Raw genomic sequence first — 15,046 nt, 5'->3', positions numbered from 1 at the left:
AAACTGTTTTCAAAAAAATTTCTTAGAATACAAAATGTTTAAGGTGGTATACCACAAAAGGATAAAATTTTTTTAAAAAGAGATATTTGCAAGTTTTTTCACATAGAAGTTTCCCTGACAAATAATGAGGAATGGCACAGTTTTTCAGAATGGTAGTTGCCATAGTTACCAAGATAATTACCCCAGCAGCTAAAAAATAGCGTTGCGGCAGAAATGATTACAAAGGCATTTTAGATGATAATTGTTCATAAATTGTCAAAAAAGATGCTACTATACTAGATCTATGCTTTAAAGCAGGTTCTTTCAAAAATATTAAGTTTTAAATAGTTTTAGGCCTAAAATCATTTTATATGAATTTTTTGTCAGTTTCCCCTGAGGAAAACAGTAATTATGTTCAGAACATTCAAGCTAACAAAAATATTTGAGGTTCACAGCATAGATCTATAACTTCTAAAGATTCACTGAAAATTTCAAATGAATAGCTCTAATACTTTAGGAGATATCATTTTTACCAATCCGGCTATTTGTGTAAAATCCAAATTTGCATAAATTAACTTTAAAGTTCCGCAAGTTGAGAAACTGTAATTTTTTCACCTTTAGGATCTACAATTCACTTCAGTTCTCCACAAGCATAGGTTAAGCCTTCTGCTTGTTTTTGTTTATCCCCTTTAGATTTTCTCTTAGCTCTCACTAATCTTCTCCTCTTCTTTACCTTCTCCTCCGACTTCCGCTCAGCAATTTGTATCCGTTGCTTGTCTGCTGCAGAACACTGTGCTAAACATTGATCCCCACTGTTGATATTCATTCTTTAAAAGATTTTGATTGAAGCCTTTGCACCAATGTTGAAGTGGGACACTGCATCACAAACACCCAGATGCAACACATCAGACCCAACAAACACCTCTTCTAACACCTAACCCTAACCCTAACTCTAACCCTAACCCTAACCCGATCTCATTCTTTCCTGGCAAACTTCCTTGGCAGGTTTCAGTAGGGCTTTATTGTGGACAGCATACGGCGCACACCTTGGGATTGGTGGCATATTCATTAAACCGTAAAACTTTTCTGCTGATGAAGCACCACAACCGACTGACCTCATAGCATAGACCAACCGCAACAAACGACTGACCTCATAGCATAGACCAACCGTCTATTAACTTCGTAGAAATAAGAGATCTTGGGTGATGTATAAAATTCTTCTTTCCAAGAACATGCAGCACATCGCAGGACTAAATTGGAAGCAAAACCTTGTGTGTTTAGGTACATTTTCAACTAGTTTCAAGTGAAACTGCTTGCATTCCTTGCATACCAACATATTGAAAATTCTTGTAAGAATTCCCATATCAATAAAACCAAAGCCTGTCGGTTTAACCTCAGTGTCCTCAACCATCTTGTGTTCTGGTGTACTAATTTTACGACCAGATGCTGATACTGGGGTCTTTGGTAAGGTAGATGTAGCGCCAAGATTAGTAACAGGATTACTTTTCGAACTCGATGACAAAGACGAACTCACAGTTGCACGTTCTTGCGAATATTCCTGCTTTTGCCGTTTGTCACGCTCTGCCTTACGCTGATTTCCATAAAACTTTCGTTTTTTAGCGTCCCCGAACGTGTTTTACCCATTCATCAACAATCTTTTCGAAATATGAATAAAATATGAAGCAAATTTCCCACAACAATAAAGCGTTAGCGTATAAAATGCAAATGGCGGGTCAAAGATTTTCCCAATAGATTTAGACGCTTGAAACGTCATGTAAAACTAAATAAAAGGGGTAAATGCTTAAATATTGTGTGGGGAGGGTAAGGAGCATTGGTCAACCAACTTGCGAAAACAAATTACAAATCCACAAGTTTTATTGGTGCGTTTTCACAATAAACGCGGTTGCTAAGGGCGTTGCTAAGCATGTATATTTCAAGTTTCCTTTAAAAAAACCCCTATAACTCCGAGTTAAGGATAAAATCACGAAAAAACGATTTGAATATGAAAGAATAATAGTTTGGGAGGGTAAAATAATATTTTTGAAATTTCGAAAATTTCATTACAATTTTGTAGTATACCACCTTAAATAACATCACAAAACACGTAAAAAATTAACAAAAATATATTGTTCTTAATATTTTGAAAAAATTCCACTGAAGGACCATCAAATCCACTAAAAGACCACTAAATCCACTAATGACCAGTAAAATCCACAAAGGGACCATCTGAATTATTGCTAAAATTTTACCCAACTTTAATCTCAGGTGTGATCTCTTTGTAGATACCTTGATCAAAAAGTACGAAGAATATTTCAACGTCAATCAAATTCCGCGAAACTTTAGCAGGGTAATTAGGGCGTGGCCCTTAACATGTGACCACGCCCACTTCCGGTTTCGAGTTTTTCCCACTGAGATACCTAAAAATGGCTTTTTTTCATACTTAAAAACGTTTTCTCAAAATTTCTTAGAATATAAATGTTGCAAATCACATCAGAAAATACATATAAAAATTTCACGGAAATATATTTAATTTGAAAAAATCCACTAAAACATGAATCCACTCAAGGACCACCAAATCCACCAAAGGACCAGTGAAATCCACAAAAGGACTACCTGTATTATACAGATTCTATTTCATATAGATTTCATCCATTTTCAACCAAAGTTGGGTGGGATAATTAGGGCGTGGTCCTTAACATGTGACCACGCCCACTTCCTGTTTCGAGCTTTTTAAAACATTTTTTAACTATGAAAATATACGGTTTTTCACATATATCAGAGGGAAAAACTCCAAACCGGAAGTGGGCATGGTCACATGTTAAGGGATACGCCCTAATTATCCCACCGAAGTTTGGTTGAAAATGGATGAAATCTTGATGAAATATAATGTTTATAATCCTGCTAGTCCTTTTGTGGATTTTCCTGTCCTTAAGTGGATTTGCTCGTCCTTTAGTGGATTTTTCTGGTCCTTTAGTGGATATGTATTTAAACACATATATCAGTTTAAAAAACTCGAAATACTGTCAAACTCGGGCGGGGTAACTAGGGCGTGGTCCTAAACACGTGACCACTTCCACTTCCGGTTTCGAGTTTTTAAGACTGATATATGTGTCTAAATACATATCCACTAAAGGACCAGAAAATCCACTAAAGGCCCAGCAAATGCACAAAAGGACCAGTAAAATCCACAAAAGGACCAGCTGTATTATAGAGATTATATTTCATCAAAATTTCAACCATTTTCAACTAAAGTTAGGTGGGATAATTAGGGCGTGGTCCTTTACATGTGACCACGCCCACTTCAAGTTTCGTGTTATACACACTGATATATGTGAAAAACCGCATATTTTCAAAGTTAAAAACGTTTTAAAAAAAATTTCTGGAAATATAAATGTTCCAAATCACATCAGAAAATACATATAAAAATTTCACGGAAATATATTAAATCGGTAATATTTTACACAAGTTCAATTTCATGTGTGATGTAATGGTAAATACCTTAATAAAAAAGTCTGGAAAAAATTTGATTGCAACGAAATACCGTCAAACTCGGGGGGAATCATCAGGGTGTGGCCATAAACACGTGACTACGCCCACTTCCGATTTAAATACATAATCCACTCAAGGACCAGAAAAATCCACAAAAGGACCGCCAAAATCCACTAAACAGCCATGTGTCGTTAAGATTTTATCCGTTGTCAACCAAAGTTGGGTGGGGTATTATGGCGTAGTCCTGAACACGTGAACACGCCTATATCCGGTTTCGAGTCTTTATACTGATATATGTTGCTAAATACATAATCCACTCAAGGACCATCAAAATATACTAAACGGCCATGTGTTGTTAAGATTTTATCCGTTTTCAACCAAAGTTGGGTGGGGTAATCAGGGCGTGGTCCTGAACACGCGAACACACCCACTTTCGACTTAAATACATAATCCACTTAAGGACCAGAAAAATCCACAAAGGGACCACCAAAATCCACTAAACGGCAATGTGTCGTTAAGATTTTATCCGTTTTCAACCAAAGTTGGGTGGGGTGATTAGGGCGTGCTCCTGAACACACGAACACACCCACTTTCGATTTATATACATAATCCACTCAAGGACCAGAAAAATCCACAAAAGGACCACCTAAATCCACTAAAGGCCAACCAAACTCCACTAAAGGACCAGCGATCCACTAAAGGACAAACTCAATCCACTCAAGGACCAGTGACCGGAAGTGGGCGTGGTCAAAATCGGGGGCAACGCCCACATTCCCCCCCCGGAATATGGGTGGTCCTGGTAAAAACCCCCTGAGATACACCTTTCCAAAGTTTTTAAAAATAAAAAAAAATACTTAATTTGCTTCTAACCGGAAGTGGGCGTGGCCCATGGTAGGTGACCACGCCCAACATACCCCACCCAAGTTTTGTCGAAATCCGTCGAAACCCCTCTGAGATACACTTGTCCGCAGTTTTTGGCGACGCCCACCCTAATACTAATCTATAGTAAAATCTTATAGTAGATAGAAAAAATAAAAAAAATACTTTGAATCCTTGAAACCAAAAATGGCCATGGTCATAGGTGGATTACCACACCCTTAGTACTCCTCCCAAGTTTCGTCGAAATCCGTCAAAAGCCCTGGCGGACAACTCTGTCCGCGGAAATTGCCCCGCCCTGTTCAAATTTTAATATAGGAAAAGCAAGAAAATAGAATAAAAAAAAAAAATAAATACTTCTTTTATCCAAACCGGAAGTGGGCGTGGCACATTTTGGGTGACCACGCCCTCTTGACCACACCCAAGTTTCATTGAAACCCGTCGAAACGCTAAGCGGGTGGCTTCGTTCGAACACCTGGCCACGCCCTTAAAAAATTACCTGAAAAGTTCCCCAATTTCAACCTCAAATAACTGATGCTTGCCGAAGGGCCACGCCCGAAAACACCATGCGGCAGCAATCCTTAATCATCGGTGACCACGCCCATACCTTGACCACACCCAAAAAGTTCGACCACACCCTTGCGGAAGCCGACAAACCATTGCACTCGAGGACCAAGGCCAAAAATGGACACGCACTCAAGGACCGGTCCTTGAGTGGGATTCCCACTCAAGGACCACCTGACTCCTAGCCCTAACCCTAACCCTAACCCTAACCCTAACCCTAACCCTAACCCTAACCCTAACCCTAACCCTAACCCTAACCCTAACCCTAACCCTAACCCTAACCCTAACCCTAACCCTAACCCTAACCCTAACCCTAACCCTAACCCTAACCCTAACCCTAACCCTAACCCTAATTAATCCTAACCCTAACCCTAACCCTAACCCTAACCCTAACCCTAACCCTAACCCTAACCCTAACCCTAACCCTAACCCTAACCCTAACCCTGGAATTCAAGCTAATTTTAAAAAAGTCCATAACCTTTCGTAAAATTAGTAACATTGGTTCATAACCTTACATGCGCAAACAGGTCTGGCAGACAGGTATGCGTGCATGCTAAAATGGTGTGCTGGAAATAAAGGACTTTTTCCAAATATATAACCCTTCCTTCAAAATTACTAACCTGGGTTAAAAATCATAACCCTAGCATTTTAACTAACCTAAAAACTAAATCTTGCCAAGATCCATAACCTTTTCGTAAAGCTAATAACCCTTCAGTGGCATACAGGCGTGCTAAAAATGCATATGGCGTGCCGACAAATTAAGGGCTTTTCCCAAATAAATAACCTTTCCTTAACAATTACTAACCCTACATGCGTTTAATATCATAACACTCAAATAAAATTGGTATGTAACAAGAAACAAACTTACAATATATCGAGCCTGATTATTCTCAGTTTTGCATGAATACGTGTTTCGTTGATTTCCAGGCAGGCGTATGGTTCACCTGAAAAAAAAAGCACTCTTGTAAGACACAAAATTAAAAAACCTCCGCTATAATTTACTCAAATTCAGAGCGCGCTAACAAATGGAAATTCTGATAAGACACGGAATAGATTATCACTGGGATGGAGGTATATAAAAACGATATAAATATAGTCCGTATGAATACAGTATAAATATACGGTATAAAACGGTATAAATATAGTCCGTATAAAGTCCGTATAAATACAATAAGTATACCTGGCTCATGATGATAATAATGATGATCCTTGAAGATGCTTCTTTCATGACTTTTCAAGTGAAAATGAAAGATAATCGACAAACCATTTACGTATACAACACAGATAGGCACGCCTTCTTTCTTCTTGGAGTTACTAATGGACATCGCCTCCTAAATTCAGGAAACGCGGCACTTTGAGATTAGCGCAATGCCGCACTAATGAATTAGCTAATTGGACATGGTGAGAGATAAGGCACAGGAACTGGCGTTCCTCAGACAAAGAGGTGACTTTTTCTTCCTGGCGGAAAGACACAATAGAAGCACTTGTTAATGACAGCAGTTCCCCATTCAAAAGCGAGAAGTGATTGACAAATATTAAACGTATTAAACCATATGAGCTTAACAACATTCAATTACAAAAAATACTCAAAATTGATTATCTGTCAGATTTACCTCAAAAATACATAATTAATATACATAGATTAAAAAGCCTCATGCATAAGGTTTCTAGTAGGTCTCTAGATCGGTTTATGATTGCAAATATAATAGCCAGATTTACATGTGCCAGCATGCAATGCAATGGGCCTGTCTGCTCGAATGAGTGACCTCTGGCTGGGGGGCTTGGGGCTCTGGTGCAAAGGTTAAATTCTTCTGTTACATTGCTGGGCTGAGATGATATCATATCTCAGTGAACATTCTGTGTGCGCATGCAAGATGGATACTCTATGCAACAACTAAGCACATGCAATGATTCAATGGGCTTTGTTAATTATGGCAGAGCTCTGCTCGAATGAGTGACCTCTGGCTGGGGGGCTTGGGGCTCTGGGTGCAAAGGTTAAATTCTTCTGTTACATTGCTGGGCTGAGATGATATCATATCTCAGTGAACATTCTGTGTGCGCATGCAGGATGGATACTCTATGCAACAACTAAGCACATGCAATGATTCAATGGGCTTTGTTAATTATGGCAGAGCTCTGCTCGAATGAGTGACCTCTGGCTGGGGGCTTGGGGCTCTGGGTGCAAAGGTTAAATTCTTCTGTTACATTGCTGGGCTGAGATGATATCATATCTCAGTGAACATTCTGTGTGCGCATGCAGGATGGATACTCTATGCAACAACTAAGCACATGCAATGATTCAATGGGCTTTGTTAATTATGGCAGAGCTCTGCTCGAATGAGTGACCTCTGGCTGGGGGGCTTGGGGCTCTGGGTGCAAAGGTTAAATTCTTCTGTTACATTGCTGGGCTGAGATGATATCATATCTCAGTGAACATTCTGTGTGCGCATGCAGGATGGTATTCTATGCAACAACTAAGCACATGCAATGATTCAATGGGCTTGTTAATTATGGCAGAGCTCTGCTCGAATGAGTGACCTCTGGCTGGGGGGCTTGGGGCTCTGGGTGCAAAGGTTAAATTCTTCTGTTACATTGCTGGGCTGAGATGATATCATATCTCAGTGAACATTCTGTGTGCGCATGCAGGATGGATACTCTATGCAACAACTAAGCACATGCAATGATTCAATGGGCTTTGTTAATTATGGCAGAGCTCTGCTCGAATGAGTGACCTCTGGCTGGGGGCTTGGGGCTCTGGGTGCAAAGGTTAAATTCTTCTGTTACATTGCTGGGCTGAGATGATATCATATCTCAGTGAACATTCTGTGTGCGCATGCAGGATGGATTTCTATGCAACAACTAAGCACATGCAATGATTCAATGGGCTTGTTAATTATGGCAGAGCTCTGCTCGAATGAGTGACCTCTGGCTGGGGGGCTTGGGGCTCTGGGTGCAAAGGTTAAATTCTTCTGTTACATTGCTGGGCTGAGATGATATCATATCTCAGTGAACATTCTGTGTGCGCATGCAGGATGGATACTCTATGCAACAACTAAGCACATGCAATGATTCAATGGGCTTTGTTAATTATGGCAGAGCTCTGCTCGAATGAGTGACCTCTGGCTGGGGGGCTTGGGGCTCTGGGTGCAAAGGTTAAATTCTTCTGTTACATTGCTGGGCTGAGATGATATCATATCTCAGTGAACATTCTGTGTGCGCATGCAGGATGGATACTCTATGCAACAACTAAGCACATGCAATGATTCAATGGGCTTGTTAATTATGGCAGAGCTCTGCTCGAATGAGTGACCTCTGGCTGGGGGGCTTGGGGCTCTGGGTGCAAAGGTTAAATTCTTCTGTTACATTGCTGGGCTGAGATGATATCATATCTCAGTGAACATTCTGTGTGCGCATGCAGGATGGATACTCTATGCAACAACTAAGCACATGCAATGATTCAATGGGCTTTGTTAATTATGGCAGAGCTCTGCTCGAATGAGTGACCTCTGGCTGGGGGGCTTGGGGCTCTGGGTGCAAAGGTTAAATTCTTCTGTTACATTGCTGGGCTGAGATGATATCATATCTCAGTGAACATTCTGTGTGCGCATGCAGGATGGATACTCTATGCAACAACTAAGCACATGCAATGATTCAATGGGCTTTGTTAATTATGGCAGAGCTCTGCTCGAATGAGTGACCTCTGGCTGGGGGGCTTGGGGCTCTGGGTGCAAAGGATTCTTCTGTTACATTGCTGGGCTGAGATGATATCATATCTCAGTGAACATTCTGTGTGCGCATGCAGGATGGATACTCTATGCAACAACTAAGCACATGCAATGATTCAATGGGCTTTGTTAATTATGGCAGAGCTCTGCTCGAATGAGTGACCTCTGGCTGGGGGCTTGGGGCTCTGGGTGCAAAGGTTAAATTCTTCTGTTACATTGCTGGGCTGAGATGATATCATATCTCAGTGAACATTCTGTGTGCGCATGCAGGATGGATATTCTATGCAACAACTAAGCACATGCAATGATTCAATGGGCTTGTTAATTATGGCAGAGCTCTGCTCGAATGAGTGACCTCTGGCTGGGGGGCTTGGGGCTCTGGGTGCAAAGGTTAAATTCTTCTGTTACATTGCTGGGCTGAGATGATATCATATCTCAGTGAACATTCTGTGTGCGCATGCAGGATGGATACTCTATGCAACAACTAAGCACATGCAATGATTCAATGGGCTTTGTTAATTATGGCAGAGCTCTGCTCGAATGAGTGACCTCTGGCTGGGGGGCTTGGGGCTCTGGGTGCAAAGGTTAAATTCTTCTGTTACATTGCTGGGCTGAGATGATATCATATCTCAGTGAACATTCTGTGTGCGCATGCAGGATGGATACTCTATGCAACAACTAAGCACATGCAATGATTCAATGGGCTTTGTTAATTATGGCAGAGCTCTGCTCGAATGAGTGACCTCTGGGGGGGCTTGGGGCTCTGGGTGCAAAGGTTAAATTCTTCTGTTACATTGCTGGGCTGAGATGATATCATATCTCAGTGAACATTCTGTGTGCGCATGCAGGATGGATACTCTATGCAACAACTAAGCACATGCAATGATTCAATGGGCTTTGTTAATTATGGCAGAGCTCTGCTCGAATGAGTGACCTCTGGCTGGGGGGCTTGGGGCTCTGGGTGCAAAGGTTAAATTCTTCTGTTACATTGCTGGGCTGAGATGATATCATATCTCAGTGAACATTCTGTGTGCGCATGCAGGATGGATACTCTATGCAACAACTAAGCACATGCAATGATTCAATGGGCTTTGTTAATTATGGCAGAGCTCTGCTCGAATGAGTGACCTCTGGCTGGGGGGCTTGGGGCTCTGGGTGCAAAGGTTAAATTCTTCTGTTACATTGCTGGGCTGAGATGATATCATATCTCAGTGAACATTCTGTGTGCGCATGCAGGATGGATATTCTATGCAACAACTAAGCACATGCAATGATTCAATGGGCTTGTTAATTATGGCAGAGCTCTGCTCGAATGAGTGACCTCTGGCTGGGGGGCTTGGGGCTCTGGGTGCAAATGTTAAATTCTTCTGTTACATTGCTGGGCTGAGATGATATCATATCTCAGTGAACATTCTGTGTGCGCATGCAGGATGGATATTCTATGCAACAACTAAGCACATGCAATGATTCAATGGGCTTGTTAATTATGGCAGAGCTCTGCTCGAATGAGTGACCTCTGGCTGGGGGCCTTGGGTGCAAAGGTTAAATTCTCTGTTACATTGCTGGGCTGAGATGATATCATATCTCAGTGAACATTGAGATCTGAAAGCTAGAATTCGTGATAACAAAGAGGTCCGAATCATGAATGAATTGACGTACCGTAGTGTAGATTTGCCCACGATCATCATTTCATTATTTCCGAGGTAGAAAACGTGCCATTTATGATCAATTCGTAAAATTTAGAGAGGATTTTCCAAAGCATTTAATACCCATGCATGCTTGTTGTTTGTTTCAATTCCGGAATTCAATTCCCCCCCCCCGATCGCCGAAACATATTTAAATGTTGTGCATATGTAAATTATGTATTGTACAAAATAAACAATGGGAAAAATACATTCAGATATTTTCGACGCTAGGTAAAATGGAATCCGTGGATTTACTAATTTACTATCCAATACCAAGCATGCTTACGATGCGATACAGGGTGTGGATTAAGTAATTCTTTCGTTGCATCGCGTTGAAGCAACAATGAAGCGATTATCAACAGCGTGTTCAGAATGTGATAGATCAGTAGCGAAGCAATTCCATTGGTCTTCCTACTTCCGCAGCTCAGCTGTGGAAGTAGAAAGACCAATCAGGAGATGACTTTCGGAAATGGGATAACTCCAGTTACAAGGAGCAATTCACAATGCAATATTCATTGACGACGTCTTTGCTTCGACGACTGTGTTCGTTGAAATTTCGACATTTTCGTTTTTGTCGCTCGTTGAGCTCATCAGTCCAACAACGGCCGTAGTAGATCTATAGAGGAATCGAGATCAAGCGACATCAATTGCATAAATGTTGATATAAATGTTGTCAGGAATCTAAGCAATACATCGTCGCACTGTTGCGTAGCCCGAAAACCTCCGCATGAATCTGCTGAACCCCCCCTGGTTATATATATTATTTATTATTTAGACTAATAAAATGAATGAAAAACCGGCCGTGTTGTTCTCGATTTATACATCACATTATCGCAATCCCGTGTCTCAAGAGATACAGTTGATTTATTTTAGCACAAGTTGAGAGCGTGCATAAATAATTTTGGCACAAATAAAACATCATTTCTATTTTCGTATCTTCTCTGTTAAATGACGTAATTACGGTAAATTCCCCGGTAAAAATAGACCGAGCCATTACGTCATTACGCGAGTATAAATGCAGCGAGCGACGAGCGTTCGAATATACTTTACAGGCGAAGCAAAAGAAGGATGAACAAGTGCAAGGGTTACGTGGAGAATATTTTCAAATCGATAAAGAGGCAGATCAACAACTTGGACCCGGAGGAAGACGGAGACACGCTGCAAGCGGTTGTCGACGCGTGCCAGACATTTTACGTGTCACTTTTCGCAAGGGGAAAAGGTGCGAGCGAGAAAACGAGCGTTGAAAAAATATCGCGCTCGGTCAATTGCTAAATTTTCCGTTCTACTTTGTGTCTTTCAGGCCTGTTCGGTCAGAGGCAGATGGACAAAGAGTTGGCGAGAAACGCCCCGAAAATTCCAACAGTTTCGACGACGGAGGGATCCGGTGAAACGTCTCATCGACCTGACGACGATCCTCCAAAGAGCAAGAAAGGCCTTGGCAAGGGTTCTCCGGGCGTCCATAGGGCGAGAAACGTGACGAAACGGCAGGAGAGAACGCGCACGAGCGACGCGTTCCTCGGCCGTAAGCGAAATTCGGCCGGCTCAAGCACCACAGGTGTAGCAGAGGGAACGAAACGAGCATTGCTCCCGAAGTCGGCGGAGACCACCAGCACGACAGCACCAGCAATTCCACCAGCACCGATGACACCACCGCAAACGGCACCCCGGCCACCTAAAAAAGCGCGTCTCGAGCAGCCGGAGAAAAGAAAACCTCTCTGCGCCCAGGCTGCGAAAGCCAACACGGGAGCAAAGCGAGTGCAAATGATGCAAAAGCTCGCGGCGGCCGGCGAGAAAGACGAGCCCCCAAATCATGTAGAATTAGAACTATTTTGGGGGGCCATGAACGACTGGAAGATTCTCGACGCTGGCTTGGTGGCGGCGTTGCAATCCACGTGGGAGGAGATGAATTCCGAGAAAAGCAGAACGCCGGTGCAAAAAATTCTCACGCTAACGGCAATCCCGAACGGCGTGAGCAATTGCATTCAACACTGCATTGGCAACCTGGTGCGAGAATTTGTTCGGCAAACCAAGTCGGACGGTCGAAAGGTCAACTATACGGCCGGCTGCGACGCGATGGAAGACGAGATAAGGGCCGAGCACTACCGAAGATATCTCGCAATGGTGAAGGATTGTGCGTGCGAAGCGTGCAAAGCGGTCATCGAGTTCGACGAGGCCTACACTAGGTAGGAGGAGATCGGGCCTTTGGCCTTACTTTAATACTAGCACAGCAGGTAATAACGTCTCACCATCGATCAATACGTTTGTTTCTTTGCAGATACCACGACAATTTGGAAATGACCACGGCGCAAATGGAAACCGAACCGGTTCGCTTCGCAGACAGACCGATGCACTGCGACGACGTCGATTTCCGTGCCCAAAGTCTGCGCACTCAGTTTACCGGCCTGAGTTCCACGAGTCTGCTCAAGGCGCTATACTTCTCGAATTCGACGCCCGCGTTTAGCCCTCCCACGCTATCGTTGGCGATGCCCACAGATGTGCAAAGCATGACGACGAGATACTTACAGCCATTCCTGAGAGAGAGAAAGTTGCAGGATCCACTGCCCCAGTCGTGGAAAACCGTGAGCCCGACACCGGCGGAACACGAATTGGTCAGCGTCCCAAAGAAATGCCTGCGCATGTTTGACGGAGACTCGGGCGAGATATTGCTGACATCCGAGTGCGAACGCGAACTCCACGACCTGGCGACGGACGACGGGAAGCTACGATTCCGGCTTAGAAACTGCGACGCGCCTGAGACGGAGTGCTCGGTGCGTATCTACAAACAACCAGACGACGGGTCGACGACGATGACGCCGTTCTTACGCGACATATTGGAATCGAAGCACTGCGGGCAGCGAGGGAGCTGGTATTCCGAGCGAGCGAGGTCCTGTTGCACGTCGGTACGGGTGCGGCCGGCCAGCGCGACGTCCCTCACGACCGTTTCGGCAGGAGATTGGTTCAGGTCTTCACGAGAAACGAGAACGGCAGCCTGGATAACTTGACCGAGAAACTCGCCGCGGCCGGGTACACGCTGTCTTTTTACACGACCGGAATAGACGTCGCCGTGGATGCAGCGATGCGTGCGGCGATTGTCGACAAAGAGGGAATCTTCAGCCTGCCGGAAGAAGTCTTCACCTACCCGAACCTGCCGTGGGACATACGAAAGATGTGGGGACAACACGGCGTGAACGCGTACGAAGAATATCGTCCGATATTGAACCGCCCCGAGGATCCTACGGTATAATATATGAAATAATAATAACGACCATGACAAGTAACAATGACAACTAATAATTTCGACATTATTATTTTACACAGGTATGGGCCTGCAGTGGCGCTGGATCGCGGCAAGTTCTCGCAGACGATGGTGAATCGTGGCCCGAGAGCCAAGATTCGGACAACTTTTTTTTTCGAATCGTATCATGTAGCACGTTTTCGGAAAGCCGATGTTTCGTCGCGAAAAGCGAAATTCCGAACTCGGGTCACGGCCTGTTCCTAGCACGACACAAGTTCCCCATCGAGAGCGGGGCGCATATCTGCCTTTACGCCGAACGAAGCACCACCGAGGAAGAAATGAACAAAAACAGCAGCTCTCGTTCCTACGCGATATTCGTGCACAGAAAAAAACGATGGTTCGACGCGGAGGTGGAAACGGCCAATAATTTGGGACGATTTGCAAATCAGCCGTGGGTGCTCGAAGCATTCAAGCACATACGAACTCTTTCGTCAGCGGAAAGGCCCCCTCTGACGGAAGAGGATTGGGCGAAAACCGAAAGTCGAATAGACGAACAGTGCAACGCTCGCTTCGACACGACCGGGGAACAGTTAGTTCTACGAACGAAACGGCGCTTGGAGCCCTCGAAACGTCCGACGGAGATACTGGTGAACTACGGTGGGCTTCGCTCCTACTGGATCCCGTTGTTAAGACAACGCCGTGATGATGAAGTGCTACCAGAAAGCCTGAGAGAAATCGTTGCGTGGCTTTTCGAGTCCCCAGAATGCAACTGGTCGACCGAGCAAAGAACTAAATGGGCGTTTATGTGAACTGAAAAGAACATGCAACCAATTTGAACATAATAGTTGAACATTTAAGCCGGACATTTCACTGAAAATTTAGGCTATTTATTTATTTTGTTGCTTCTGTATTGAAAATGTACATATGTCAGGAAATAAAGTTTTTTTCTGGCCAAAGCTAGATATTAATAACCCTTTTGTCACTACTTGTATATACAGTGTGTATCAGGAATGAAACATGCGTGCATTATTAATGATAAGCTTAAAGCTTACCCGATTTATTAGAATCCTGACTCTTTCTCCTCTCTAGTTGTCCATCACTGGCTATGGATCAAGTCTGGAAAAAAAAACGCTTGCTATTAATTTCCCAACGACTATCGATTAATAGAAATTCACCTCGGACCAAAAATTTCCCAACCCCATTCAAAGGCAGAATTATATCATACTGCACAGTCCATTCCAAATTGAACTGTTGAAAGGTTTATTAAATCGATATATCTGCTATGTATGTCATGCCCATATCAATCAATCAATCAAATCGTTTAATAAATATACATCTCGCAGTCATTATGACTGAATTAAATGTATAATACATCAATATGAATGGTAAAAATATGTATATTTTAAAAGTTATTAATATATTTACAACTACAAGCATTAAAAATTAGAATTCATAACCTAAACAAGCTATATGACATCACATGCTACAAGATT

The 15,046-nt window shown here is 43.0% G+C and overlaps 1 protein-coding gene across 1 annotated transcript; it reads left to right on the top strand.

The window, feature by feature from the left end:
* Window positions 1-11,354: 11,354 nt before the first annotated feature.
* LOC114541923 lies at window positions 11,355-14,362 on the top strand. Its single transcript, XM_028561718.1, has 5 exons — window positions 11,355-11,537; window positions 11,619-12,501; window positions 12,594-13,184; window positions 13,268-13,556; window positions 13,637-14,362. The coding sequence occupies exons 1-5, from the start codon at window positions 11,387-11,389 to the stop codon at window positions 14,360-14,362; spliced, it is 2,640 nt and encodes an 879-aa protein (XP_028417519.1). The 5' UTR covers window positions 11,355-11,386.
* The last annotated feature ends 684 nt before the right edge of the window (window positions 14,363-15,046 follow it).

Source organism: Dendronephthya gigantea, unplaced genomic scaffold (genome assembly GCF_004324835.1).
Source record: "Dendronephthya gigantea isolate DGI-Jeju-01 unplaced genomic scaffold, DenGig_1.0 000323F, whole genome shotgun sequence".
In the NCBI taxonomy this organism is placed as follows: domain Eukaryota; kingdom Metazoa; phylum Cnidaria; class Anthozoa; order Malacalcyonacea; family Nephtheidae; genus Dendronephthya; species Dendronephthya gigantea.
The sequence above is the reverse complement of the archived record's forward strand: the minus strand, read 5'-3'. Positions and strand labels throughout refer to the sequence as shown.